General features: G+C 41.1%; 1 protein-coding gene across 2 annotated transcripts; it reads right to left on the bottom strand.

Annotated features, from left to right (window-relative positions):
• Positions 1-832: 832 nt before the first annotated feature.
• On the bottom strand, positions 833-24662 carry LOC309437724 (potassium channel subfamily K member 17-like). Of its 2 annotated transcripts, none has more exons than XM_082048400.1 (5): positions 24382-24662; positions 15236-15350; positions 6226-6392; positions 5482-5650; positions 833-3345 (listed from the first exon to the last, which is right to left on the bottom strand). In XM_082048400.1, the coding sequence occupies exons 1-5, from the start codon at positions 24610-24612 to the stop codon at positions 3050-3052; spliced, it is 978 nt and encodes a 325-aa protein (XP_081904526.1). In that variant the 5' UTR covers positions 24613-24662; the 3' UTR covers positions 833-3049. The 2 variants fall into 2 exon arrangements, with proteins under 2 accessions (XP_081904526.1, XP_081904527.1); XM_082048401.1 differs by lacking the exon at positions 24382-24662 and adding an exon at positions 19593-19728.
• Between the last annotated feature and the right edge of the window lie 1947 nt (positions 24663-26609).

The following is a 26609-nucleotide window of genomic DNA, read 5'->3' as shown; positions in this document are numbered from 1 at the left end:
CAAAAATCACTAATATAAACTGCACACTTATCTGAAAAGGAATAGACATTATAAAAAAAGCAAAAAAAAAAAAAAAAAAAGAGCATCTGTAATTTTCCAGTGCAGATTACAGAAGACTTCAAGTCAGCTGTGACAAGAATTATAACAGCACCATGCTTTTGTTTTCTTTATGTTACCCTTGAGCAGATAACCTTTCATATTTTGGTAGCGTAGACACATTGGTGATGATGTTTTTGTGATGTCGCAAAACTCCACTTTCTTCTCATTCCTCTGGGAACAAATTCATTCACGTCACTTAATCACAGCACAGCTTGAGAAAGAACAGAAAGACTAGAGGCACAGCAGTTTGTGAGGACGTGGGGACAACAATATTTATTCTCTGTGTAAAAAACTTGCTTGGAAACTGTCAAGAAAAAGGTATTTATAATTAACAACATGCTCATTTGGCATCAGAGAACCCAGGCAGAGATGGTATTCAACTCATTTCATATTTTTTCAGGTGACCCAGAACACAAGCATGAAACACGCTGCTCTGGAGTTACATGTGGCTTGCAAGCCATTCAGATGTGTCTCCTGTAAAGTATCCTGTATCAGGGAGCTAGTGGCAGGACTGTGCTGGTTGTGAGCTGCTGGGTAACACAACAGCACAGCTGCAAAGGAAGTGAATAAGCAAGTATTGCTGGGGCAAATATTGAGTCACCTTGAGACCCAGCCACATGCTTCAGTTTGCGTCTGAACCCTGACATACAGTGGAAACATCGAGATCTAAGAAGAATTAGCATTTTTTCCTTTTTCAAGACTACTCCTAGTGTACCTAGTGTGATTACACCTGTCCTAAGCCACACAACTACACTTCAGTGGGACAAGAAGTGCCCAAACCTCTCAGGCACTTCTGAAAACCTCATCCGAAAACTACAAATGCACAGGAATATGAATTAGATGTGATTAATACAACAGACATTCAAGTTGAAAAGAATAAGGTCTTCTCAAGCTAAGCCTTCTCATCAAAGGGCAGAACTGGTAGAAATCCCCAGAGCCTGTGACATTCCAGGTTAAAGTTGAAATACACTTTGCATAGACATTCCCATGCTTTGACAGTAGAAACTGCTACTACCTTCTGGGCATCCAGATTTTATGGTATAGTTAGATTTACTAAGTTTTGCACCTGAAAGAAGGTGCAAAGGATTTGCATAAAAGCACATCATATTTTAAACTGTGGAATTGTGATTCATTTAGGTTTAAATAAATACACTTTGTTCTTACCTGTAGGCCAGCCTATTATGAATGTTAGTAAAACCTACATTGCGTACCCATCAGTGAAAAATAAAGACAAAACATAGAAGAAATAGAAATGTTTGTGCTAAAGGCTGTTAAAGAAATTACCCAATGTTCAAAAAATTGAAATGTATTTATTTTGCATCAGTTTCCCAACTACGACCTGAGATCCCCACTACCTCCCCCTTTCTTATCTCTGCTGCTCATTGAAACAGTATTTGAGAGAATATTTATTACAGTGGAGTCAGTAACAGGATGATGTCAAAGAGACTGACAAATTAAGTTTCCTTCAGCAGATTCCTTTCCTGCATTATCTCCTGTAATCAGTTCGAACGCATATCACACTGAGACTGGCCTAATCAGGAAACAGTTTTTCTACAGTACATGTTCTAGAACTTGTGATCCTGAAGATGGTAAACATTTCACTTCCTGCATATCCGTGAATCCAGCTATGGATATTTTTAATTCCTGAGTCTCATACCCCAACAGACTGTGTTTTCAGTCTTTTCTCCATCATCCACGTGGAACCTTGGTCCAACGCAGCAGCTGAAGGCTCACCCAAATGCTTCTTCCTGCTTTACTACTATGGCCAAGTTTTCGAAGTTAATGCTCTAGGATGCACCGAGCACAATAGGAATAAGAAAACGAGAAGATTAGATGTGGGCATATAAATGGTAGCAGGGGTTAGACTGTTGGGTCTTTATAAATGGCATCACTTATCAGAAGATTTCTGAGAATATAAAGGATTATAAAATCTAAACAGTTCTGTTTCATGATTGATACAAAGGCCAAATAAGCAGGTTTGGCATTCCATGGATCAAAATGTAGTTGTGCTTATATAAAAGATGTTAACTAGAACAGATAGGCTATTCTTCTATGATGTGAGAAGTTCATCAGAATAGCATTTCTTGATCACAGTTGAAGGTACTTTGGTCTGCTCCTAGATTAAAGCAGCCCTTGTCAACATTGACCATGGGATAAAATTAGAACTAATGGTACTTAAAACTGCCTCTAGTCTTCCTTTTTGGCTTCCAAGATGTGGCAAAATCAGAATCTATTTAAAAGAAATGTCACATTGAGCTGATGACATTTGGTCTACATAATACTTTACAAAGCACGAGCCTACATAAGTTCTGGAGTAAGGAAAAGCCTTGTCTCTTTTTAACAATAGTGGACGTCTGATGTAGAAAATTATTTTAAAGACTTAAATTATTTATTTCTATTACATACCTCTACAAGCTCTGCCTCATTGCCATCCATGATCAGATTGCAAAAGCACATCATCATCTTTGGCAAGCACAAGCATACAGGTGATGGGGCACATTTGCAGTAACTGCCATGTGGCTTTAAATAGTGCTTTTGACCAAGTCTTTAGCAACAAGCAATTCGTTTTCTGCATTAAATGGCAATTGCTTTTCTAACTGTGGTATTTGCAAAATGCCATACGTACAACTAGACGCTACAAGAACTTGGCATGCAAAAAAAAGGACAAGAGCAAGTGTTGCATATGGATGTCAAAGTTTACCTCATATATTGAGGTGGAAGGGTAGGTAATATTTTCATAAATCTACTTTTGGCAAAGAGTCTCATTGGTAATTCTTGGTGGTGCTGCAAATGAAACATGTCATTGCTCAATTCAGAATAGAAGCATTTCACAGCTCAGTAAGCTTTCACCCCATGTGAATGTCAGAGCAGCTCCATTACCACATTTCTAAGTGGTGCATCTCTGGTGCACTAAAACCTAAGAGACATTAAGGGTGTGGGTTTTTTTCCCCTAGAGTGCTTCTGTGGGAGCTGTGTAGGTGTGAGATTCATCTGGTCCTTTTGTTTTTGTGTCTTTGTCATTGCAGTTCTCCACATTGTGAAGTCCGGTCATACTATTTTTGTTGCTATCCATTAAGTCTTCTGCCATCTCTGTTGTCTTCTTGTTGCACTGACAGAAGTCACTGGAGCTCTCTAAAAAGTTGATGCAAAATTTGATAACCAGTGCTAGCCAGGCCATCCCAAAGAGGATCCAGAGAGAGATTACATTCTTGTACCAGGCTGGATAGGTGCGGTCTGGGTTCATTCCTACAAAAAATTTCTAGATTGGATCAAGAGTGTCTCAAAGGAGACATTACATGTAAAGCAAAGACAGTGGAAATATGACTGAGTATTAATGATTTCTATATAAAACGTGAGTATGTCACCTACTTAGTATGCGAACATATGTTGTAAGCAAGTATGTTTCATGACATGTCAGCAAATGCCTAAAACTCCCTAAGAATTGTAAAGATTACCCATAAGAAAGAAAAATAAATCCCAAATTACTTCCATGTCAAAGTGAAATTATTTAAATGCAGAGTTTCCTTTCTCTACTTAGCACCACAATATTGTATTAGTATGTTACAGTATGCAGGCAGAGAGGTAAGTGGGTTTTATGTACCAGTGTGTGGATATATCTTTTAAGCCAGATATAAGAGAGTAAGCAAGTCTCTAAGAGCAGGAGAGAAGGGGCCAGAGCAATCCCAAAACCTCTAAGAACAATGAAGCCTTGGAAAACAAATTGAAATTATGGTACCTCTGTGTGGTTGCTCAGCTAGGTACTTTGTGATCCCTTCAGAACAAAGTTATATTTTTGGTTGTGTTTCCACATTGTTCAGTGCAAAGAGGCTTCTACATGCTAAGTTAGTGTAAGTAGTAATATTATTATTAACACATGCAAAGGAAAGGAATTTGCTCAGCCTACAGGTACAGCCCTACGAAGTGCCTGGGCTGTACCTGTAAAGCAGGCTGGGGTACCCTTACAGACACAGGTAAGGCGCAGGATACAAATTTCAGGGCCAGGAAGAGAAGCTACATGAATATTACCAAATAAAACAGGCTAGGGACCACTCTATGACTTCAAATCCAAGTGCCATAGCCTGGTTTGTATTTCCCCCAAAACAGAGCAGCTGTGTCCAAAGTGAACACTGGACATCACTCCTGGCATGTGATATCCCCCAGAATGTACCTGGTTCAGAACAGTGCCAGACATCACATTAATGGGAAAACAGCATGCCCGTCACAAAATAGTGACAGTCCTTTGAACTCATGCCCTGGCCTTGCTTATTTTTAAGTTGAGACATAAACCACGATAGCAGGATCATAAGGCCAAAATGGTTTGGACTCTACACACCATTGGTCACTGACGTATTCATTTAATCTCATACTGAACCTAGCATATCTATGGTGGTGAGCCAGTTACAAAGGTACCACATGGGTGAAGGTATGCCTGGAAGTAGGAGGTATACGAGAGAAGAACTTCAGCATTAGTTATTAGGACCTGAGAGGAGTAAAGCTGCTGCAGCACGGAGTTCAGCATCATCTATAAAATTAGTGTAAGAAAATGCTGAACTGGCCAGCTCTTGTTAAGCTCCATCTGCGTATCCTTAACCCAAGCTAACTTGATTCCAGCTCATTTAAGTGTGCCTACACAAACTCTAGTCAGAACTTAGTCATAACTTTGATGCATTATAGACAAGTCTTAAGGTAACTGCCACTAAGTTATCTAAGCATCAAACAAGCAGTATGAAGAAAATACAGAATCTGTAAGGTGCTTTAGCCTTTCTGCCTCCCAGGGATTCAAGGGCACATGTGTTTCTATAATCAATTTGTTTTTAATGAGAAAGTCTTTATCAAAAAGGTGTGTCCTGTGTTTCAGCAAATGCATCAGGCACAGGTCCAAACCCATTTCCTCTGGCAAAGGGTTTTGGCAACCAAAACTAGGCTGTGCCCGGTGCCTGACAGTCTACACCTAAGTGACTTATGCTGCCTTTTAGAAAGCAGTTGTCTGGGGTTTTGACAGAGGAAATGGTCACTGTCTGTTAATGGTGATGCAGAGCAGCATCTGGTTAAAATTAATCACTTGCTAACGCTCAGATCAGAGTCTGCTGTGATTAAAAAAAATGTAGCACTGCAGTCTGGTGTTGTAGTCAATTCAAGGGACAGATCACCTGAGTTGCTAGAAGATTACTCACTGACTGGGAAACTATTTCTTCTTCCGCAGGTGGCATTGCTATCTCAGAAATCATGTCTCCTCTAACCTGTCAAATGCCTACCAGAACATATTTATCATCAGGTCTGTGGATTCCTAGTGGTGTAAAACTGCCAAGTTGGGAGCTTCATACACCACATATTTGGCTTTGATGTCTAGTAGGTGAAAGCAATGAAATGTGAACTACTCACCAATCACATAATCTCCAAACCCTATAGTGCTGAGGGTGATGAAGGAATAGTAGAAGCCTTCTTCATAAGACCAGCCTTCTTTGTCAGAGAACAAGACGGGAGGTAGCAGGAGGAACAATAACAAGCCAGTTACCAGTGCACAGGTCTTAATCAGGAAGGAAACCTTTTTCTAGTAAAACAGAAAAAAAAAACAAAAAACACCATGATACTGTCACAAGAAGGGTGGCAGGGAAAATCCAGCTGTGTTTCTGGTTGAAGATGATGCTGGACTCCATTAAAACAAACCAAACACACAAACATTCACAACCTTCCACTAGAATAAATGGTGTCAGTCAACACAAACTGTGCATCACCTTCATGAGTCCTAAATTCATGCCAGTTTAAAGCCTATTCCACAAACATTCTCGTGTAACTTAGATGTACAATTCTAACTATGACTGATGATAAACAGACCAGATATTCTAGGACTGTGCATGGCTCTAAGGCTCTGGCACTCACATTACTGTAGGGGAAGCCATTCATCATAGAAGTTCCCTCAATTAATAAACAACCTTATCTGACACCTCATAAGGCTGTCATAAGCTAAATTTATTTGCTTCCAGTTATTCCTGAGTATTACTGCCTTTTTGGCCAAGTAGGTAGGCAGGCTGTCCTTGTTAGTCAGAGGATCCCAAATGTATTGGACAATGCCCTTTCCGTCTTTGCTGAACTTGAGGGTGAGGCATATTTGTGCATATTGCTCACCTGCCAGCGAAACACCTCCTCTAGGCGATGGGCACAATGCTGAACCCCCAACAGCATCAGCTGCCCAATTTCATTCATGAGGATAAGGTTCAAAGGGATCCCAAAGACTGCAAACAAGATGCAGAAGATTCGACCAGGCACAGTGCTTGGGCTCAGGTTCCCATAGCCTAGGCAGGGAAGGAATTAAGTGTTAAGTCTGAAATATTCTCTGCTTGCCCTTCTCCCCTGGAGGGGTGAACCTCCATCTTCTACAAAAGTTAGATGACAAGGTCACTGCTCCAAAAGGACCTTTTTTATAAATAACTGTAAGTTAGATCCATTGTTTGTCATATCCTATTGTAGGCTGGAAAATAACATTTCTTTCCCTGCCAATTTTGTTTAGTTCCTTTTCCATTTACCAGTGAATTTCCTCCCCACTACCCACTGTCCTGGCTGGGGATCTGACGTAAATGCAAAACTTCCGTTCAGTTCAGTTTTTGAAAGCATTGTTGGCATTGGGTATGCTGGTAAATGATCCTGCATGGATGTCAGATGGTCTCTGAATCATAACAAGTGTTTTAATTATACCAATAACCTTTTTCTATCTTTGTCCCATAGGACTAATGAACTTAACACTGACTCCTTGCTTAAGCTCCTCTTTCGTGCCACAAGTACCAAGTACACTTTATGCTTAAATTGTCAAAATATTTGTCTGGAGTCAATAAAGCACAATAATTTATATTTGACCTGAGTAAAATACTCCAGTTTAGACCTAAAAAATTGAAGACAAGAGAAAGATGTCAAGCACTTTTTTTCTTATTGTATGAATTGGTCTAATAAAAGGTACTGCCCTGCAAGCATAGCCTTGCTTCTATCCTTAGACCATCACTGCTGCAATATTTGCCTTTATTCCCCACATTTTCTCTTAAAAATGTCCTGTAAATTTGCAAACTCACACTTCTGTAATTTCAAGGGGTTTCTGCCACAGGAAGGTCAGACTTAACTTTATTTCACAGGATGTTTTTTAAGACAGGAGGAAAAAATAGCACGTGACTATGATTTCAACTGTGATTGAGCCACACTTAGCCTATGGCCTTGACTACATTTCAAATATCAACTGTACTCACTAGATTTATGTATGTCCATATATAAGATTGATATAACCTGGCAAAGCTTATCTTTTCACCACAAATAATGCTATCATTATATGCACATATGCTATCATTATATGCAAGTAATGCATCATTCTATGATGATTTTTATCCCCTCCCAGCAACACCCAGTTGTTGTCACAGTGCAAGCCCAGAGGAGCTCCCACCACTAACATCTTGCTACCTTGCTTGCCAGTGGTGTAGCCCCAGGGCAAACAAGCAGCCCTCAGGAGAGAGAGGTCCAAGGGCTGGGCTCTGTCCATGAAATGAGTGCAAACATCCATGGTTGACTAGATGGATCCCCACTCCTTCACCAACCTCTGTCCCACAACAGCTGCAGTAAACCACTAAACAACAAACGCAGAAAGTTATGTGCCTATGAACTTGGGATATGTACACATTCTGTGCCAATTTTTAGCTGCCAAAAATATCTCTTGCTATGGACAGCTCTGCAAACAGTTAATTGTGCACATGCACCAGCAAACTACCCCCAGAAAAAGGTCTGGCAGCAAACTGTTTCACAGTACGTATACAGACTGTCCTTTCATTCTCATTACTACCCCCACAAATTCAAAATTTTTTACTATCTGGAGGATTTTCCTTCTAATAATTTTAGCCTTGAATGACTTGTGAGCCCTTAAGTGTAATGTATGTGGCAACACACAGTATACCTCCAAAGCAATATCCCAGCAGCCTGTCCCTGGGAAGGGGCTGAGCATCCCCTGGAGAGAACGGGATGCTGTTCAAAACAACTAAGTTGTTTTGAAATACACTCAAAGGAGCTAAATTGAGACTGTACAGCAGTCTTAATTCCAGTGCCATATTCTTCACTTATGAGGAGCTCCATGATGTTTACACACTTTTCCTCCCCTGACACATGTAAGGGCGGACTTCTGCCAGCTTTCACCATTTCTAGACTAACAGATGTGATAAATAAGAAACATGCAGGCAAGTACATCTGGTAGATGATCCCATATAAGAGAACTTAAAGGATATGTGCCTGGTGTGATCCGTTTCACACTGTGCCACATTTCAGTGAATTGGTTCCAGTTTTTGTCTTTTATAGAATAAGAGTGTTTTGTGGGCTGGTCTGAACCCAAGACAAGGAGCTGGGGGACATTTAGTGTAAGACTGGAGTCTGAACATGAGTCATATACATTTATGGCCAGCTATTCCCAAGATGTACTTTTCCCCACACCCTCCTCCTTCTTCTTTCCCATATATATATATAAGTTTAAAAATACTGCAATGGCTCAGGCAGTTCTTTTTTACCACAGATTTCCAGGTTATCCAGTCTCTGGAGAAAGCCATCAGACAACAGAGGAAGAAAGGTCCATGATCTCAGGTCACTGTGTGAAGCACAGCAGCCTTCAGGATTTTGGGGACCTCACTAAGTGCTGACAGAAGAGCATCTAAGCTTAAGCTTCACATCACATTCAATTTAGAGCAACAAATTCAATGACGTAAGAAAGCCCAATGTGTACAGTAAGCCCAGCACAGCAAATGCCAGTTCTACTTTGCATATGATTTATCTGGCTCCCTTTTCCCATGGGCTCAGCAGCTCAAGACAATTTCCTGAAGACTTGGTGAGCAGTTGCTGTAAATATGCCAAAAAGCCATGTCCCACTAGCTTTTTATACAGGATACAAAGTTTGATCAAACAGCACAGGATCCTTTAGATTATGCAAAAAGGCTAACAAATTGTGTCTGTCTGACAACACACCCATGCCTTTGGACTAGAAAAAAAGTGCCAATCCAGTTGCATATAAGCCTCCATTGTTATAAAACTCAAGCAGGAATGAGTAAATGGGACTTACATCTCCAGTAAATGGAATGAAGGTAATCAGTGTATTACACCATTGTGGGCTATACATTAGAAGAACTGAACAAAGTTCAAAGACTAAACCAAACTACATTGGCAGCTGTGTCACATCCCTCAGTAAGCCTGCTACTGGGATGACACCTGGTATACCTGCACCAAGAGACACCAAGGGACAGTCACCAAAACCTACGTAGAGGTCAAAGTGTGTTTTCAGTGAATCAGTTGGATTAAATCCCTGTATAGCTTCTCTCATTTTGAAATGAAGTTCAATGTAACTTCATTTTCCTTATAAGAGGCAAAATAAGAGTGGTTTTATTTCTAAATGTTCCTCCCCACATGCTTTAACTCACATGCTTCTGTTACACATACTTAGTAAATTCAGGTTTGTTTTCCTGCTTGCCCTTTACATTCCTGTACAGAAGGGATTTGAAGGTCCTGCAGGCTTGCTAAGAGGAGGAGACTGATGTGTGATTAACGGATTATAGTAAACGATCTCTTCATTCATGAGCCAGTATTCTACTTGCAGTGCCCTGGTTCAGCTGAGGTAACTGTGACTTCCTGCAACCCACAATGGGAGGTTTGTTTAGCTCCCGTTCTCACTGCCCAGACATGAAAAAGTATTTTAAGCAAAAACTGCTTAGAATTAAAAAAAAAAGTGTCTTTCATAGGCTGAAAAAATCTGCAAATTCACCAAATAATTTCAGCTATGAGGGGGGAAAAAAAAAAAAACCAAACACATAATTAAAAAAATCCCCCCTACCCCAAAGTTTGAGAAAGGCTCTCTTCTGGTAACTGGTAACTTTGTCAGGAGCGTGAGCATTCAAACACATTTTGGGAGAGATCTGGTTTAATTCTTTCTCTTACCCGAGTTGCTACAAGCCATCGCTTCCCACAGGAGTGACCTAATCCCAAGTTTAGAGAATGTTCTTGCTGATAGTATTTTGCTTTTAACACCCAGGCACTCAGCAAAACCTGGGAGCCGGTTGTCTCACCTGAGTGTCTGATCCACAGGGCCACTGGGCAGTTCAACGAGGGGTTCCAGTGCTAGAATTACTTTATTTTGCATTACACATTTAAATACTTGGAGAAAGATGCTCCACTTGGCAGTTGGGGTCATCTCCAGTGACTCACAATCCTGTTCTCCCAGGCACGAGAGGAAACTGCACACTGCCCTCCTGCATCCCCAGGGAGTGCATGAACCACTGAGCTGCTCCCACTACCAGCTCCTCCTCTAACACTTTTCAGAACATCGAAACTTTTCGTTCACTTGTGCTCCTTACAAGTAGCCTAAATGTTTTAATCTGGGCTAAACATAAGATTCTGCTCATGATTAATTCAAATGTTGCATTGAGAAAAAAAAAACAACCCTACAGTTTAGATGGAAAAATTATCTTCTTACAAATCAGCAAAAAAAGTGGAAAAAAACAAAACAAAACACAAACAAATTGATTAGTCACACAGCCTTTAAGATATGTTTGTGGGGTTTTTGAAATGTGGACATGGGTTCAGCTTAGCTAGAACGTGTCCCTGATAAAGCCCCCAGTAACTTGGTCTGACCTCATAGCTGACTGCTTAAGCAGAAGCTTGCATGAGACCTTCTGAGGTCCCAGAAAACGTGAATCATCCCATGATACTTAACAAGCATTAGGATTTTCAAAAGTCATTTGGTAGCACCTACATTAAACTGAACATCAGCAAGTCTGGAGTTTCTGTCCTCCCTTCCTCCCTCCCACTTTTGAATGTCTCCATGACACCAAACAAATGAACACGCTTGACTTCTCAAGCTTCTTGTGAAATTTTGCATTACATCCAGCAACTCTGTTCTAAGTGCAGGAACATTTATCAGCTGAACACTGTGCTCAAGACATCTGCTACGGGATGTCATAGCCATTTCCAATCCACCTGTCAATGAGGCATGACTTTGCCAAGACCTCCCAGTTGTGGTAGAGACAGAAACAGGACTTCGAAGCCCCAGTATTTGCACTGGCATCTCAGCTTTACGAACAGAACAAACGAAACATTTTGATTTTAAAAACTAGTAGTGAAAGAATCTCAGGGAAGTCTTATATGGGGAAGCTCACTGGGACTCTGGCAGGTCGAACTGGGGTGTATGTGGGAGATGCCCAGCACTGTTCATTTTAAGTGATGCTATGATGAAGTAGAGATTAATAACTAAGGCTAGTGGCTGAAAAACTTGTTTGAACAATGATTTACAGCTTTAGTCCTATGAAATTCCAGACAACATCCAAGTTCAGTTGCACACTCACTCCTTCAGTGAGTAAAAGACCAGAAAAGTACTTGACATGAGTACTGCAGTCTTCCTCCATTTGTTACACATGTACTCTGTATCCACTGGAAGCTGTGTAGTGGGCTTAGTCTTAACAGGACAAAACGACATGCAGTCAGGAAAGCAGACAGTTTGCCAGTGCTCAGGAGACAGTTCAGATAATGTTGCTGTAAGTGCCACCCCCAGTTCACCAGTGACCTCCCACAGACCATCATGCCATGCCCCACTTTGCCAAGCTCTTACTTTCTTCACTGTGAGATGGTTTACTTGCTTTTATTTTGTGTTTTAAACAGGGCCTTTGAAATTCATACAAATGAGTACTTAGCTTTGCCACCAGAAAATGGAAAGATAGCACTAGTTAATGGCATCCACCCATTCAAGATAAAAGGGGACGTTCAGGCTAGAGAGGACGATACTCTTCCTTCTACTCTTACACTAGCCCTTACAACCCTGGTCTCATCACAAATCCTTTCCCTAGCACCTTCTCTGAAATTACACCACCCTGTGGCAGTTTGACTTTAGGAACTTTCATCTTGTGCCCAAACTCTGAACTTGCTTTGACCTCTGCCCTGCTAGTCCAAACTAACTAGGAGGAGAGTAAACATTGAAAGGAGAGACTTTATGTTGACAGGGGATAAAGATGTCTGAGATAAAACCAACTCCAACTTAGTTTCTCTTTCTTTAATCATGTTTACTACTAAAACTCTAAAGGAACTCTGAAGATGATTGATTCTTCAAGACACTGAAGAGAGAGGGTTCCTATGGAAACATCTTCAGAATATCAGATAGCATACAAGATCTGGGATGATATGACATGTAAAAGACAGCAACAAAGAAAGCACAGAAGCATAACAGTGGAGAGAAGGTATAAACGGAAGGCCAGGGCTGCCCATCCCACATAATCAGGAGTTATAAATGCAGTTCCATTAAAATTATGAGATTGGCCAAAAACTACATAGGCTTTGAGGCACTTCTTTAAAGAAGATATTTTAGTTCACTCACATCTGTTCTTTAAACCTTTGGCATTAGGGTACCAAGCGCATCCAAGCCTGCAAGTTACAACATTGCTTTTTAAGCAAAATTTGCATACTGCTTTTAATCACTAGTTGAGATAGATGAAGCTCATTTAAATGCAAGATAGGCACAGCACAGAAGATACTGCAACAGGAGACATTGAGATTCAAACTGTGTTGGTGAGGGAAAAAAAAATAATACCCTTCAGTTGGTGTTAAATGACAAATAAGCTGATGCCCTTCTCTGTATCCCAGTGAGAGTGAGCTCTAGTGGGGACCTGAGAAACACACCAGGCTTTATGAGACGGTAGCCACCTGCACCTAAAGCAAAACCAGAAGCTGACAGAGTAGAAAGAGCATCTCATAAAGGAAAGTGATTAAGGTAAAAGTGATAACGGATTTGATGGGTAGACTGTTTGGTGGCTAAGGAATTGGCTGGATGGTCACACCTACAGAGTAGTGGCCAATGGCACAACCTCTGGATGGACACTAGTAACAAGTGATGTCCCTCAGAGGTCCGTACTGAGACCAGTACTGTTTAATATCTTCATCAACGACATATAGTGGGATCGAGTGCACCCTCAGCAAGTTTGTGGATGACACCAAGCTGAGTGGTGCAGTTGGCAAGCCTGAGGGATGGAATACCATCCAGAGGAATTTGAACAAGCTTGAGAAGCAGGCCCATGTGTACCTCCTGAGGTTCAACAGGGCCAAGTGCAAGGTCCTGCAGCTGGGTCAGGGCAACCCCCAATATCAATACACGCTGAAGGATAAAGGGATTGAGAGCATCCCTGCTGAGAAGGACTTGGGGCTGGTGGATGAAAGATTTGACATGAGCTGGCAATGTGCACTTGCAGCCCAGAAGGCCAATTGTATCTTGAGCTGCATCAGAATGAACATGGCCAGCAGGCTGAGAGAGGTGATTCTGCCTCTCTACTCTGGTGAGACCCCACTTGAAGTCCTGCATCCAGCTCTGGAGCCCTCAGCACAGGAAAGACATGGACCTGTTGGAGAGGGGCCAGGGGAGGCCATCAAGATGATCAGAGGGCTGGAGCACCCCTCCTATGAGGACAAGCTGAGAGACTATGGGTTTTTCAGCCTAGATAGAGAAGGCTCTGGGAAGACCTTGTTGCAGCCTTTCAGTACTTAAAAGGAGCCTATAAGAAGGACAGGGACAGACTTTTTACAAGGGCATGTTATGACAGGGCAAGTGGTAATAGTTTTAAACTAAAAGAGGGGAGATTCAGGCTAGACACAAGGAAGAAATTTTTTACAATGAGGGTGCTGAAACACTGGCAGATTGCCCAGAGAAGTGGTAGATGCCCCATCCCTGGAGACATTCAAGGCCAGGCTGGACAGGGCTCTGAGCAACCTGATCTAGCTGAAGATATCCCTGCTCATTGCAGGAGGGTTAGACTAGATGACCTTTGAAGGTCCATTCCAACCCAAGCTGTTCTATGTTTCTATGACTCCTACCCAGTGTGGTTAACTTGAAATGGTTGCGGTAAAGCAGAGTCACTCTGATAGCTCAGAAATCAGGATTAAATACAAAGGCAAGCAAAGCAGCTCTGAGCAGATGCTGCTTTGTGCCAAAGGCTGGAAGAAGCTGCCCCAGGCTCTGTGCTGGAAACACACAGCCTGTGTAGCCCTGTCTAATGGGCCTCCACTGCCATCATCTGGTACAACACTGTACCTGTTAGTACAACACACCAAACAATCCCCAACCAGAACACACATGCAAAAGAAAAAGGCAGAAAGATGTACTGAATCACAGGAAGGTTTGGGGTTTTTGCCCCCAATCATGCAAAAATAAAATAATTCTGAGTTCTTGTTTGGGGGCTTAACGTTCTGAAGTTAATGTATCTGGAATAACTATCAGAGAAATCAAAAGAATATTCTACCGAGGTGCACAAAGAAAATTTGCTGTACTTGAAACTGAAGAGAGCTGACAGATTCAACACAAATCAGGAAACCTGTGAGGACTTTTTTTTATTAAACCACCATCTCTCCACATACTCTCTACCCATGTTTTTTATAATATTAGGTCCTGCAGTAAGAAAAAGAGGTTGGGGAAGTTATTAATTGTTTTGGGGTCTGGGGAGATGCTCTGACAATAATTAATAGAACCTAACTTAAGTAACACTGTACCTAAATACATTTTATTGTTTTCATTCCACACCCTCCGCCCCCCCGCCCCCATTTTCCTCATTCTTTCATTGCTTTGCATTACTCATTTGCTGAAACCTGACTCAACCAAATTGTTTCATTTATCAAATTACCCAACTTTCACCTAAACAAGCAGGTCCTTATCCAATACAGGTAATAATAAAAAGCAATAATTTATAAATACAGCCTCCATAAAAGTCAACAGCCAACATTACAAGTTTTTCAAAGTCCTTCCCTCTTTTTGTTAAAGGAAAAGCTTATTTCAATGCACAATTCGCTTCAGATCTCTTAGAGAGCACTGGGCTTGGGAAACTACAGGCAGTGCAGTGCCATGAAATGATATGTGTTCAGGCCCCAAAAGCTGCATAATTTAGTAGGGTTATGTACTGAGCTAATTAGCCCTGTATCTGTTAGTTAGAGATTATTTTTGTGCTGGTACTTTCTAGGGCTAGGTTCATGGGTGCTTACTTATTGAATGAAATAGACAAGGTCCATGAAGCCCCACAGGGCTGGAGCAGCATCTGATACTTCAGGTCCTCATCCCCGTTCCTTTCCCACCTAAAAGGCAGCCCTGCAAGCAGGGAACTCTTACCAATGGTTGTTATTGCAGAGATGGAGAAGAAGAAAGACCCACTGAAGTCCCACCTGCCCAGGCTAGTGGTGTTTCCCTGGAGGGTTATGCCACTCTTGTAGGCTTGGATGATACCCTGCAAAGAGAGAATAATGTGAGATCCCGCAAACCCCTTTATGGCAAGTTCATGTGACTGGCATTTCCAGTGCCAGCTGGTAAAGTTGCAAACTATTAATGCAACTACTTCTGACTCTGTTGTTTCCTTTTAATAGGGAATATCCTGTGCATTAGAGACCAAAGAGCTGAGAGATAAGCTAAAAAAACAGCCTATTGGTTCTAATAAAAGAATATATATAGAAAAAAATAAATATGCACATCATAGATCATACAGGGAAATGTGGAAGAGATTGGAGGGCAAGAACTACCTAGATAAAGCCTAGCCAGAGAGTTAAGACTGCCTTATGACATTTTTTTTTTCCCCCCTAATGAAAAGTGTTTCCAGATGGGATACTCTAATGGCAGAAGTCTCAGAGCAGCAAATATACATGCACATGTAAATTATACAGGTCCCTTGCTTATACTGGGGAGAAACATATATGGTGTGATATAGGAGATGGAAACCTATTACTCATTGGCAAAGAGCAAGCACTGAGCTTGCAGCATGGCAGCTGTTTTCTGCTTCTGGAATTGAGGCACTTCACACGTTTGTAGTAGGCCTTCAAGAGCCTCAGGAGTAAGCCTCTGGCTAAACATTGTCTTGTTAAATCTTGTTATCAAACATCCAGACAGCATCATTAACCATTAGGCCCACTGTGCCTGTCACAGTCCAATATGGGGATCATCAAATAGTCATGCAAATCAAAGCCACTTCAATAAACAGATGCTCCCAGGAGTAATATCAAGTCCATTATGTTAGGAAGAAAGAAGTACTGATGCCATCCTTAAATAGGAGGATTCATAGAGGGTAGAGATAAGTATACTGGCTTCTTTTTTAGGTATAAAATGTTGTATTATAATATCTAGAATCAGCCTTTGACACAGTGACAATGATGACAGAAAATTAAAGACTGATTATTCTGAGAACAATAGAACTAATGGAGCTTTTCCTCCTACAGATGCACCCACAGAGGAGGATTCATGAAAGAGACATCCATAGACCACTATTAATACACAGAAATTACTTCTGGCACAAGAAGTCATTGGACAGGCATCAGCGTATACTTGCCCTAATTTAGTATGTTCTTCTAGACTTCTGCTTTTCTTCATATAAAAATAAGTGTTTTATGATTTTTGTTATAACACAGGAAAAAAGCCAGCTAATAAACACTCCAACAGAACAGCTGAATTCTCCCTGCTTTTCCCATTGAAGGGGCACCAATGTCTCTGCTGCTGATTTGAAAAAACAAAACAAAACAAAAACCCACCAACAAAACACAACACACTGAAGTATATTTTGGCCTGTGGGTATCATCTGCTTGGTTCACTGAGCCTGCCTTTCTGAGAATCAGAGACATTTTTTCATTTTGCTTTACACTGGTTTGAGGTGAAATTCGAGCGGTTTTCCTTTTTCTCTTAACTAGGCTAGCAATTTATGCAGCATCTGCTCCAAAACGTGATGCATGAAAAGTAGAAGTAGCATCTCAAATACAGTGTTTAAAAGCAGGTATATGCCTGATCTAAGACCCCAGTCAGTATCACCAACTGCTCAAACCCAACGGATCTTGAAATTGCAGAGCCTGGGCTTGATATTTTGGGGAACTTGAAAGGTCATGTGTGCAACTCAGAGAGGAACAGGAAGGAAACAGGTGGGTGGTTAAAATAATCAAAAAGAAACAGAACTCAGTTCTACTTTGGCTTCTACTGACAGACAAGCTACACAACACTAAAAAACCAGAAGTTTCACTTATCTGCACTTACTTCTCCCCACCAAAAATGATAACAATTTACAGTTCACAGAGACTACTACTACATCTTTACCTGACAACACTTACATAATTTTAAACTGCAGATAAGAGTTTCTATGGAAACTATAGTAACTTCTATAAGATTTATAAAGTAGGATATTTCAAATTCTTAGGCATTCATAAGTCAACAAAACTTTATTTGCAGGCTGTCACATTGCCTCATCAAGTAGGCTGTTCTGTTTCTTGATAGCACCATGCAAAACTACTTGTGTGGTCAAATATAACTGGTGATTGAAAAACCAGCACGACTTCTATTCAAAGTAGTCTATTTAAATGTAGATGTCTGATCTGTTACCCTTCTGACAGAATATGCTTCCGAACATCCAAATTTGGATGTTTTGCCTAATCATGAGCTCTGAAGTTTCAGTTAGCAACATGATAAACTAATCCTTGCAAATGCACACTTGATATAATGATATCTCAGTACAAATCAAAGCCTAGTTTTCTGTGTCCCTCTGCAGCAAATTCCATCCTTTAATTCAGCTCACTGGTAACTCCATAAGGAAGCTGTTGATTTCTGCTGATTCACTTTTCGAACGTATCTCTGACTTATCAAACTTATTGTAAGGCAGCAATAGCTCTTCTTTCTTTCTCTTCTGCTATCAATTAGTGTAACAATTGCTGGTTCTTCCTGCAGATGTGTTCAGACAACTTTGTCTCAGTTTCCTTATTGGAATTAAAACAACCAACCAGCCTGCCCATATAGCTTCAGCCTGCCTGCCTTTTAGCCCTTCACAGCTCTGGGGCTCTACTTCCACAAATGATTGGTAATGAACACCTCTATCCTGGAAAAGTTTCACCCATCTACACAGCTTTGCATCAACAAAATCAATGTAGTTACAGTCATATTAGCAAAAATTAAAGCATATGACTGAACTACACTCTCAAAAGATCTCTTTTGTTGATATTGTCTAGTTTAAGAAAAAAACAACACACAAACACAAAGCATACAAAACCCCCACAAATGCATGCAGCTAAACATACACACACACAAAAAAAAAAGAGGAGTGAGGTTGCTGGTTCTACCAGGACAGCCACTTAAGTGTGCAGAAGCTTAATACAGACTCAGCCTACAGAGTGTTCAGTTCCCTCTTGACGTTTGAGAGTTACATCTTTTTCTTCCCTACAAAATGTAGGTTTATTCTTTTCTACGTGCTGTGGAGTCACTCTGTCCTTACCAGTCTTACCCATAAGACTTTTTTTCATTCACCATGTGTGCTGTGTTATCAGTTCTGGGCAACTTCCAGCTTTCTCAGCTTGTACACGCATCCGCTTTTCTAAACCCCCTTTAGCACATGGGGGCCACTCTGCTGCCAGCTCATGGCTGCAGCACAGCTTCTCATCACCAACTGCTCCTTCATATCAATTAAAAATCTGGTCTTTCACCTCTGCACTGAGTCACAACTGCATGTGACTAGGATACAGATTTCAAAAAAAGGTATTTCAGACTAGCAATAAGGAATGAATGCATGTGTATACGTAAAATGAGACACTACTTTCCTTGTAATCTCTAGTATCTTCAGAATATTATCCTTCTCTTTCCTCCTATAATATTTACAACAACAACAAAAACCTTTATATAAATAATTAATCAGACCAATTATAACCTAACTGCCCCCACCACCCCAAAACCAGGAACATATACAGTGAAAAGAGGGAAGTGAAGCCCTGGAAGATTATGACATTACCAATGATTTCCACAAGAATTCCTGACTTTCAAGCTCAAAATTTCTTATTTCTGGAAAAAGAGACAAACCACTTTTTTTTTTTTTTCTGGAGCAAAGTATTATAGGAGTCACATGAATGACCCTTTTATTAACTACAACTCCAGTCACTGCTGTTGCTCTGTGCTTCAGAACTATGGCAATTTGGCCAGAGTTCACAGTAACCTTGAGATATCTATCTAGGCAAAAGTAGTATTTCATAATTGTATTTGAAAGCAGTTCTCAAGTAAGGCAGAAAGTATGTAAATGGACTGGAGTCAACTAAACTTAATTCCCAAGTTTAGTTGAAGTTTACATGTTCATACATAAAAATATCCACTTCTCCAGGGAGTGTGTGTTTTCCTAAAAATTGTTTGCCTCATTTCAGACACTTCCTCTCCTCACTCTTGTGATCTATCAATGAGGGAAATTATGTGTTCCCAAGGCACCAAACTACCATTTAGATTAATGAGAAAATATCAAGCCACAAAGCTTTTGCCCTGGAAATTCTGTGCAATGTTGGTATATAAACATTCATTTAGGTCTCACAGAATACCAGCTGTAAATCAGAAGAAAATGGTTAACATTAACCTTGGTCTCAGATTTCAAGGACAAAGGTCAATTAACCTAAAAATAATTAATAGATTATGAACCACACCTTTCCCAGTCATTAGCTCTGATCCCCTGTCCTTGCCTGAAGTGGAAACTTACCTGAATCCTCAACAAAAGAAGAGCAGGCACAAGGTACATTATGAATTCAGTGGAATCCAGCTGTTTTCTTCATGTCACTTGAAAAACCTGAGGCCTGATCAAATAACTGCCCCTCTCACCCCCCAGTCATTTTTGCTAATATAATTGGTACCAGTTCCTCTAAGTGAAACTTATGGGCAAAAGCACTTTTACCTTGCAGCTGGGTCTGCACTTCAGTTTCTAGAATTCAGCTAGACTTCCTCTTCAACAGAAAGGGAACAAGATATTTAGTAAAGTACAGTAACGATGCAACCAATACTACCCTAAACTATTAGCGCTTTTAATAGAAATTAAGCTTTTATATCAAGGAAGAGTCAGTGGCCTGACTCATGAGACAAAATCCAATGTTGCTGAATCCAATCACTTCCCAAACCCTAATGATACAAGTAACTTGAGAGCTGGGGTGAAACATATCTATGCCTATTGCCAAAGGTATACTCTAACAGGCTATTACAAGCACAGAATGCACACTCTGGGTGAGGTACCCATAGTGCTTCTTAATAGGTCCAGAGAACAAACTGGCTATAACTTCTTTTGATAAGAAGGAAATTGGAAAGAACAATTACAGGGGATCAACCCTATTTTACCCGTGACACACAAATGGATATTTAACTAAAGTAGGTTCTATGCAGATGTCTATACTCCACAATACCAAGAGGCGGTCCTGTTTCTGAAAGTCTCTAATCACCAACAGGTGATATCTGATGCTCACACCTTAATACTCACTCATTGCTGCAACATCTGTGGGCAAGATGCTTTCAGTAAACCGTATTGGCAGGGTTGTATTTCCCGACAGCTGGCACAAATCTCTTCTGGTTCAATGCCAGCAAAAGCCAAGGTATTGATGAGGATCTTTCAGTCACATGGGATCTCATTGCTCTTTTAAACATGAACTAAAACTCTTTGTGTAGCTCTAGCTGTTGATTATGTAGATAACAGTATCTAGATCCACCTGCAGCCTTGTAGTTTACAGCCTGCCTTTTAGAATCTGGTCCTTTTCACTATTCCTTAAATCTTGCTAGACATAAAAACCAAAATATATTTATTCCATTTATCTCAGTTTTTATTTTCTGCTTCCCAGTTTATTTCATTAACTGTGTTTAAATAACATTATGCATCTACAATAATAGAAAGTGGATAGAACAATGTAGTAAATACAGAAAATAGCTGTATTAGGAAAATATATATAACAACAACAAAAAGCTTCCAGCAAAAAGGGAAGGGTAGCAGGAAAAGGATGTCATGGTAATAGCCTAACACAGAAAATGCAATGGTCCAAGCCCAGCCAGACAATCGTCTGACTAAAGAGACACTGAAAAATACAGCAGCTATAGCTACACTGATACCTGTAACCACTGAAAATGAAGCAGGAAAAGGAGCGAGTTTGAAGGGCAGCTCAGATGGAGCAGAGCTTTATATACACTCACTCTAGGCAGTAAAACTGGAAGTGCATCATGCTGGGTAGCATGTCCAGGTGCTCCTCATTCCCAAAAATGTCAGAGCAGGTCTCAGCTATAAGAGATATGCCAGTGCAGGAAAGTAGTTGAGTCCAGCTACTGTTCTTCAGTGTACTGAGGGTGCCTTGCCCAAAACCTGATTTATCACTGCACTTGTCTCCATCCAATGAGTCTTATCATTGAGAGCTTCCTTTGATGTGACCTCACAGCAAGTAGTTCTGGCATATGAAGACCACCACAATATTTATAATAAAAAGCCAGATATTATTCTTTGTGTGTTGCCTAATGGCTCTTGAGGAATGGTTTGCTCTTGATCTTTTTCCTCCTGAACACGTGTTCATGTTGTAGACTGTAAACAATGTCAGAAAAATAACCTAGGGTTAGACAGGTCAACAAAAACAGAGTACATCTTCCTTGAGTAGTTGTTAATAGATGCACAGTAGAGGGACATGTGGCCAGAGTCCCTCTGTTGTCCCCTGTGCTGCCTTTGTTCTAAGCACAAGTAACAAAAGCCAAGAAAAATACAAATCTGTCTTCTCTATATACATACACACAAGTATGTATGTATAAACACACGAGCATGCATTTTTTGTTTGCTCATACATAAAGCATTCCCACATACTACCCTCAGCTATTTAGGAAACATGCAACTGTTCAGCATCCTGCAAGGGAAGAGCTGGCCAGTCCCTCCAGGAAAACACAAACCAAACAAAAAACCCAAACAAACAAATAAACCAAAAAAACCCAACAACAAAACAAAAAAGCAGGGGCTCTCTATTGCTCTTCATCTGCACAAAGGCTGAAACATCGGATTTCCGCTCCCAGTTGATAACTAGGAACTAAGTAACAAACAGGTTGTAAAACGATGTTTATACGTTGCTTAGCAAACTGGGATTTTATTCCATATTGGCCCCTATACAAAATAAACACTTTAGAATTATCTGCAATGAAAGAGCTGTAAGAAAGCAATGATGAATTGCCAGTAATGTCAACGCAATTGAAATTCACACACTGCTTTATTTTCACAAACACTTTTATAGGTCTTCCATAATGAGCAAATAATCAGCTGTGTATCTAAAATACAAGTTTGTTATCTGAAGAGGGCTAGTGATGACACTGCCTGATAAACTGTGTGCAATTTACTGCCAATAACCATTTACTGCACAAAAGAACCATCTTATCTTTTGAGCACACTTACAGTATCCAAGCAATTGGCCCACAGGGAGTTAAAAAAGAGCATAGGAAAGTAGTAATCATGTGGATTAGCCGTTTAAGATTGATTTATCACCCTGAAAGTTAAAAATAACACACAAAGCCACTCAAACTCAACCTATGGTTTATCAAAGCATGAAGACTCTCTGCAAAACAAAATGAATCTTATTTGTAACTTCCTCATCTAGTGCTTGCTTAGGTCAGAACTAAGGACTCACACAGCAGTGAGTCCTCACACAGTCTGCTCTAAAGGGATTTGGGCAGCTGTCCTATTCCCTTAACTACTAGACAGTATCAAGAGTTAGTTGGGGTCAACCTACAGTAAAACAAACCGCCAAAATGACATTACAAAGATTTTTCTACCTGCTCAGTTGTTATCATCATCTTCTCTCCATTACTGTCATTCATCAAATGAAACCTGCCCAAGCCCAGGGCAAGAGCCATGCCTGCCACTCACTGGTCAACGGACCAGTGCTGAATGAAGCTCAGCTCAAACCTGCCCTTATGAAGTGCCAGACTGGTCTTCTCCAAGGTATTTCTCACTTCTTTCTGACTATTTATATTCCACATGTAGCACAGTACACAACACACTCTTCAAATGAGAGTAGATAGCACAGTAGCTTAGACAGGTCCGAATTCATATAGTACGTTCAATGTATTACCAACTACCAGACGGAATTTACCATCTAGAAAGTCAAGGGATGGGAGCCTGACATAGGTTATCAGTGTAATTTTGTCTTCCAGAGCCTTATTGAAGCTCCTGATAAGATTATCTACTTGATGGTCTCTGCGTTTTTCATCCTGCTGAAAAAACAAACAAACAAACAATACACACACCCCTCCCCAAACCACCAACAAACAAACCTCAAAAAAAACAAACCACAACAACAAACAGCCACCACACACATAAACCAGCCAACCAAACCAACACACCAAACCTGGAAACACTTTTCCAAGTCCCTTTTAGGTCCTTTGAACTTTGGGGGTTGCTACTACAGTTTCAGTCGCTAAACACTGCCTATACAAACAAAAAACAAACATCCCACAAAAAACATCCCCCCTCCTGCCCACACACGCACCCTCACCACAAGTTTTCTTTGTCTGGTAGCATCTATTTAAGGCAGACCGACTAAACCAAGTCATATGTGTTCAGCCACAAGCACCTACTGACCTAGAATGATTTGGGTAAATATTCAAGTCTCCTCAATTTTGTAGGTTTTTCTTTTTCAGACAAGAGTTGAGAGATAACCCATTTATCCACTTTGCTCATGTCTGTATCATAGAATGCATCCACTTGGACTTTGATAAGATTGCATTTGGTCCTGCTTTACATTTTACAACAATCCTGCAAATATCTTCAGAAACATTTTTAAGAGTATCTTAAGTTGTGTTACCAGGATTTTCTGTTTCCTTTTAAATAACAAGTAGAAAAACAGAAAAATTTGACACTAGTATAAACACCAATTGAACTTACCACGACAAAACCTTTCCATTAGAATTTATCACTCATAAGATGCTGTAGGCTATAATTCATTATTACTAAGTTCAACAGCGAAGCAAATCCACCTGCATTAAACCCAGGTAATTATCACATAATGTGAAACTGCCACCACCTTCCTTCAGGACGTGCCACTTAAAAACACGCGGACGCCCCAGCTTGTGGGAGGACAGAGAAGAACAAGAAAAACTCTATCAGCAGAAGAAAACACGGCCGCAATACGTGGCGATAAGCTCAGCAAAGCCCAGCTTATCGGCAGCACAGAGTAACGAGTAGCGCTACACGCTGCTGCTCCGAGGCAGCTGCCCACGGGGCAGAAAACTTTTTTCCCACGCTGTGAGCAGCTTGTGCGCGGCGTGTCCATAGATACGGACAGGAATAGACTCTTTTTTTTTTTTTTTTTTTTTTTTTTTTTTTTTTTTTTTTAGAAGAAGAAGAAGATTACTGGCAGGCAGAAAGCCAGGTTCTTGCTGTTACCAGCCTCCCGTCCCCCTCGGGACTAAGGCAGCGCCTGCCCCGGCAGCTCCCAGCCGGACGGGTGCTTCGCTCCGCCGCTGCCGGGCCGACGGAGCCCGGGGCTCACCTTGATGAGCCGCTGCAGGTCGGGCCCCCCCAGGCAGGTGTGGTTGGCCAGTAGCTCCCAATGCTGCTGGAGAAGCTGCTGGGCCGCCTGCACCTCGGCCGGCCGCTCCAGCGCCTGCAGCACGCCGGCGCCCATCCCCACATAGCCCACGTAGAGCACCAACAGCACCGGCACCCCCCAGCGCCGCCGACGCTGCTGTTGCCGCCGCCGCGCCGCCACTATCGGCCTCATTGCTGCCGCCACCCCCGGGGCTGAAGAAGCTGCTGGAGTGAGAGCGGGGCCGCCGGTGGGAGCAGGGCTGAGGAGGGCTGCACCGGGCAAGGAGTCTGGCCAACCCTCAGCACCACCCCCAGGCCTGCCCTCTGGTTTGCGCCTTCCCCCTGTCCGTAGCGCACAGGGAAGCCCAGAGCCGGGCCAGGCAGCTGGTTTTGCCGCTTCTCCTGCAGCCCGCTCGCCCTGCTGCTCTCCTCTTCCTCTCCTGCACCGCTCTGCTTCCCACCTGTCTTCTCTGGAGCGCAAAACTGCCCTGGGGCTCCTTTCTCTGTGTCCCGTGTGTCCGCACAAGGATGCGCAACAAGTCATGTTCGTGGCTTGGAGGGATGCTACCCAACTCTTCCCAGCAAGCCGAATTACTTTTCTAACCAGCTGATATCAGTTACAAATCACTATACCAGTAGCTGGTATAAATCTAACTTCCTCCTTTACTCGGTTGCTAAGCTAATTTAAAAGGCAGTAAACAGGTGTTTCTGATAACAACTCTGCATTATGAACAATTGTAAAGGTAACAAGTTTGTGAAAGTCTTTTTGCCATTTGTGGTTTTCCTAGGGAAGATGGGAGCACTTTCTTCATATAGGTAGTTCCTAAGACCTGTTTGATTAATTATTTTCCTGTACAGGACTGCATCAAATATTCCCCTCTGTTCTCTCATCAGTAAAAAAAACACACCTGTAATTTATCTATTTTGTTGCAGAATGTGAAATAAAGGCAAATAAACTCACTACATTTCTGAACAGGGGGCCTTTATATGCTGTTCAGATATAAATATTTTCTCACAGTGTGGTGTGATTTTTATTTTATTTTTTTTTTTTTTTCAGGTGAGTGTTTGTTCTATTACAAATATGGTGTCATTCAGGTATTATACTACCAGAACAGTTTGTTAACATGCTAATTTATGTTTTTCTGGGAGGTGTTTTAAGCTTATTAGCTTAAACTCATGGTTTTACTGACAAGATGCAAAACTCAACGTGCAAGGGATAGACCAGTTCCAGTTTAAAGACATCATCCTAAACATAGTCTTAGAAAAAAAAAGTTATTACACTCATTGCTCAGTCTTAACTCCGCTTTTTCAAGGTATTCATTACTGAATTGTGTTTAAAATGGAAAAGAAAAATATGAGAAAGAAAAGCTGCAAAGACATTAAAAGGTATATATACTTAAGTTTCCTCTTCCATTTAAGATTAGGAAATAGACATATTTGAGCTACATTTTGACATTTTAATTGCATTAAAATCAGATAGTTTATACAAAGCAAACTACTAAGTATAACCATGTTCAAACATTACAGACTAAAGATATAACATTTAATGTTTATACTAAAGGTGTATTATATAAAACAAGTTACAGGTGATAGGATTTGCAAGTACAGGCAAGACTGTGAAAATTCAGCATGTGCTATTCTAGATGGAATTTGGAGAGGAAGGGAAGAGATCAATATTAACAATAAAACTTAGCTGAATTGTATAGTATTTTAATGACTGATTTTCTTGAGTATGCTCAGAAATGTCAATTGTGTGTCAGCCTTCTATATATATCTCGAAAGTGACTGGCTCAAATATTTGCAGATGATATTTTGGTGTTGTCTGGAAGGTACCAGTATATCTGAGGATGGGGAAGGGCTTGCTGAGTAGGCTTAAAGGGTCTGGAAGGATGTTTGTTTCTTGTCCTGCACCGGACTACAAATGGTAGCTGCTCAGGACAATGTACTACTTTTCCACACCACAGACAAGCATTGCCTGGGCTATCACTTCTGGAACAGGTTACAAAGCTACAATCAGAGCCTTCAGACGTGCTGTTTTCCATTCATCTGAGCCAAGCATCTCATAGCAGATTGTGTGATCTCCGTTCTGTGCAGGATCTCACCACTGGTAAAATGGGTTACTGAAAGAGCAGAAGAGTCCCTTTTGTGCAGTCCTTTTTGTTAAAGGAAGGGTACTAGAAAACACAATCC

The sequence above is a fragment of the Streptopelia decaocto genome (genome assembly GCF_964273445.1).
Source record: "Streptopelia decaocto genome assembly, chromosome: 3".
In the NCBI taxonomy this organism is placed as follows: Eukaryota; Metazoa; Chordata; class Aves; order Columbiformes; family Columbidae; genus Streptopelia; species Streptopelia decaocto.
Note: the sequence above shows the minus strand (reverse complement) of the source record. Positions and strands in the feature narration are given on the sequence as shown.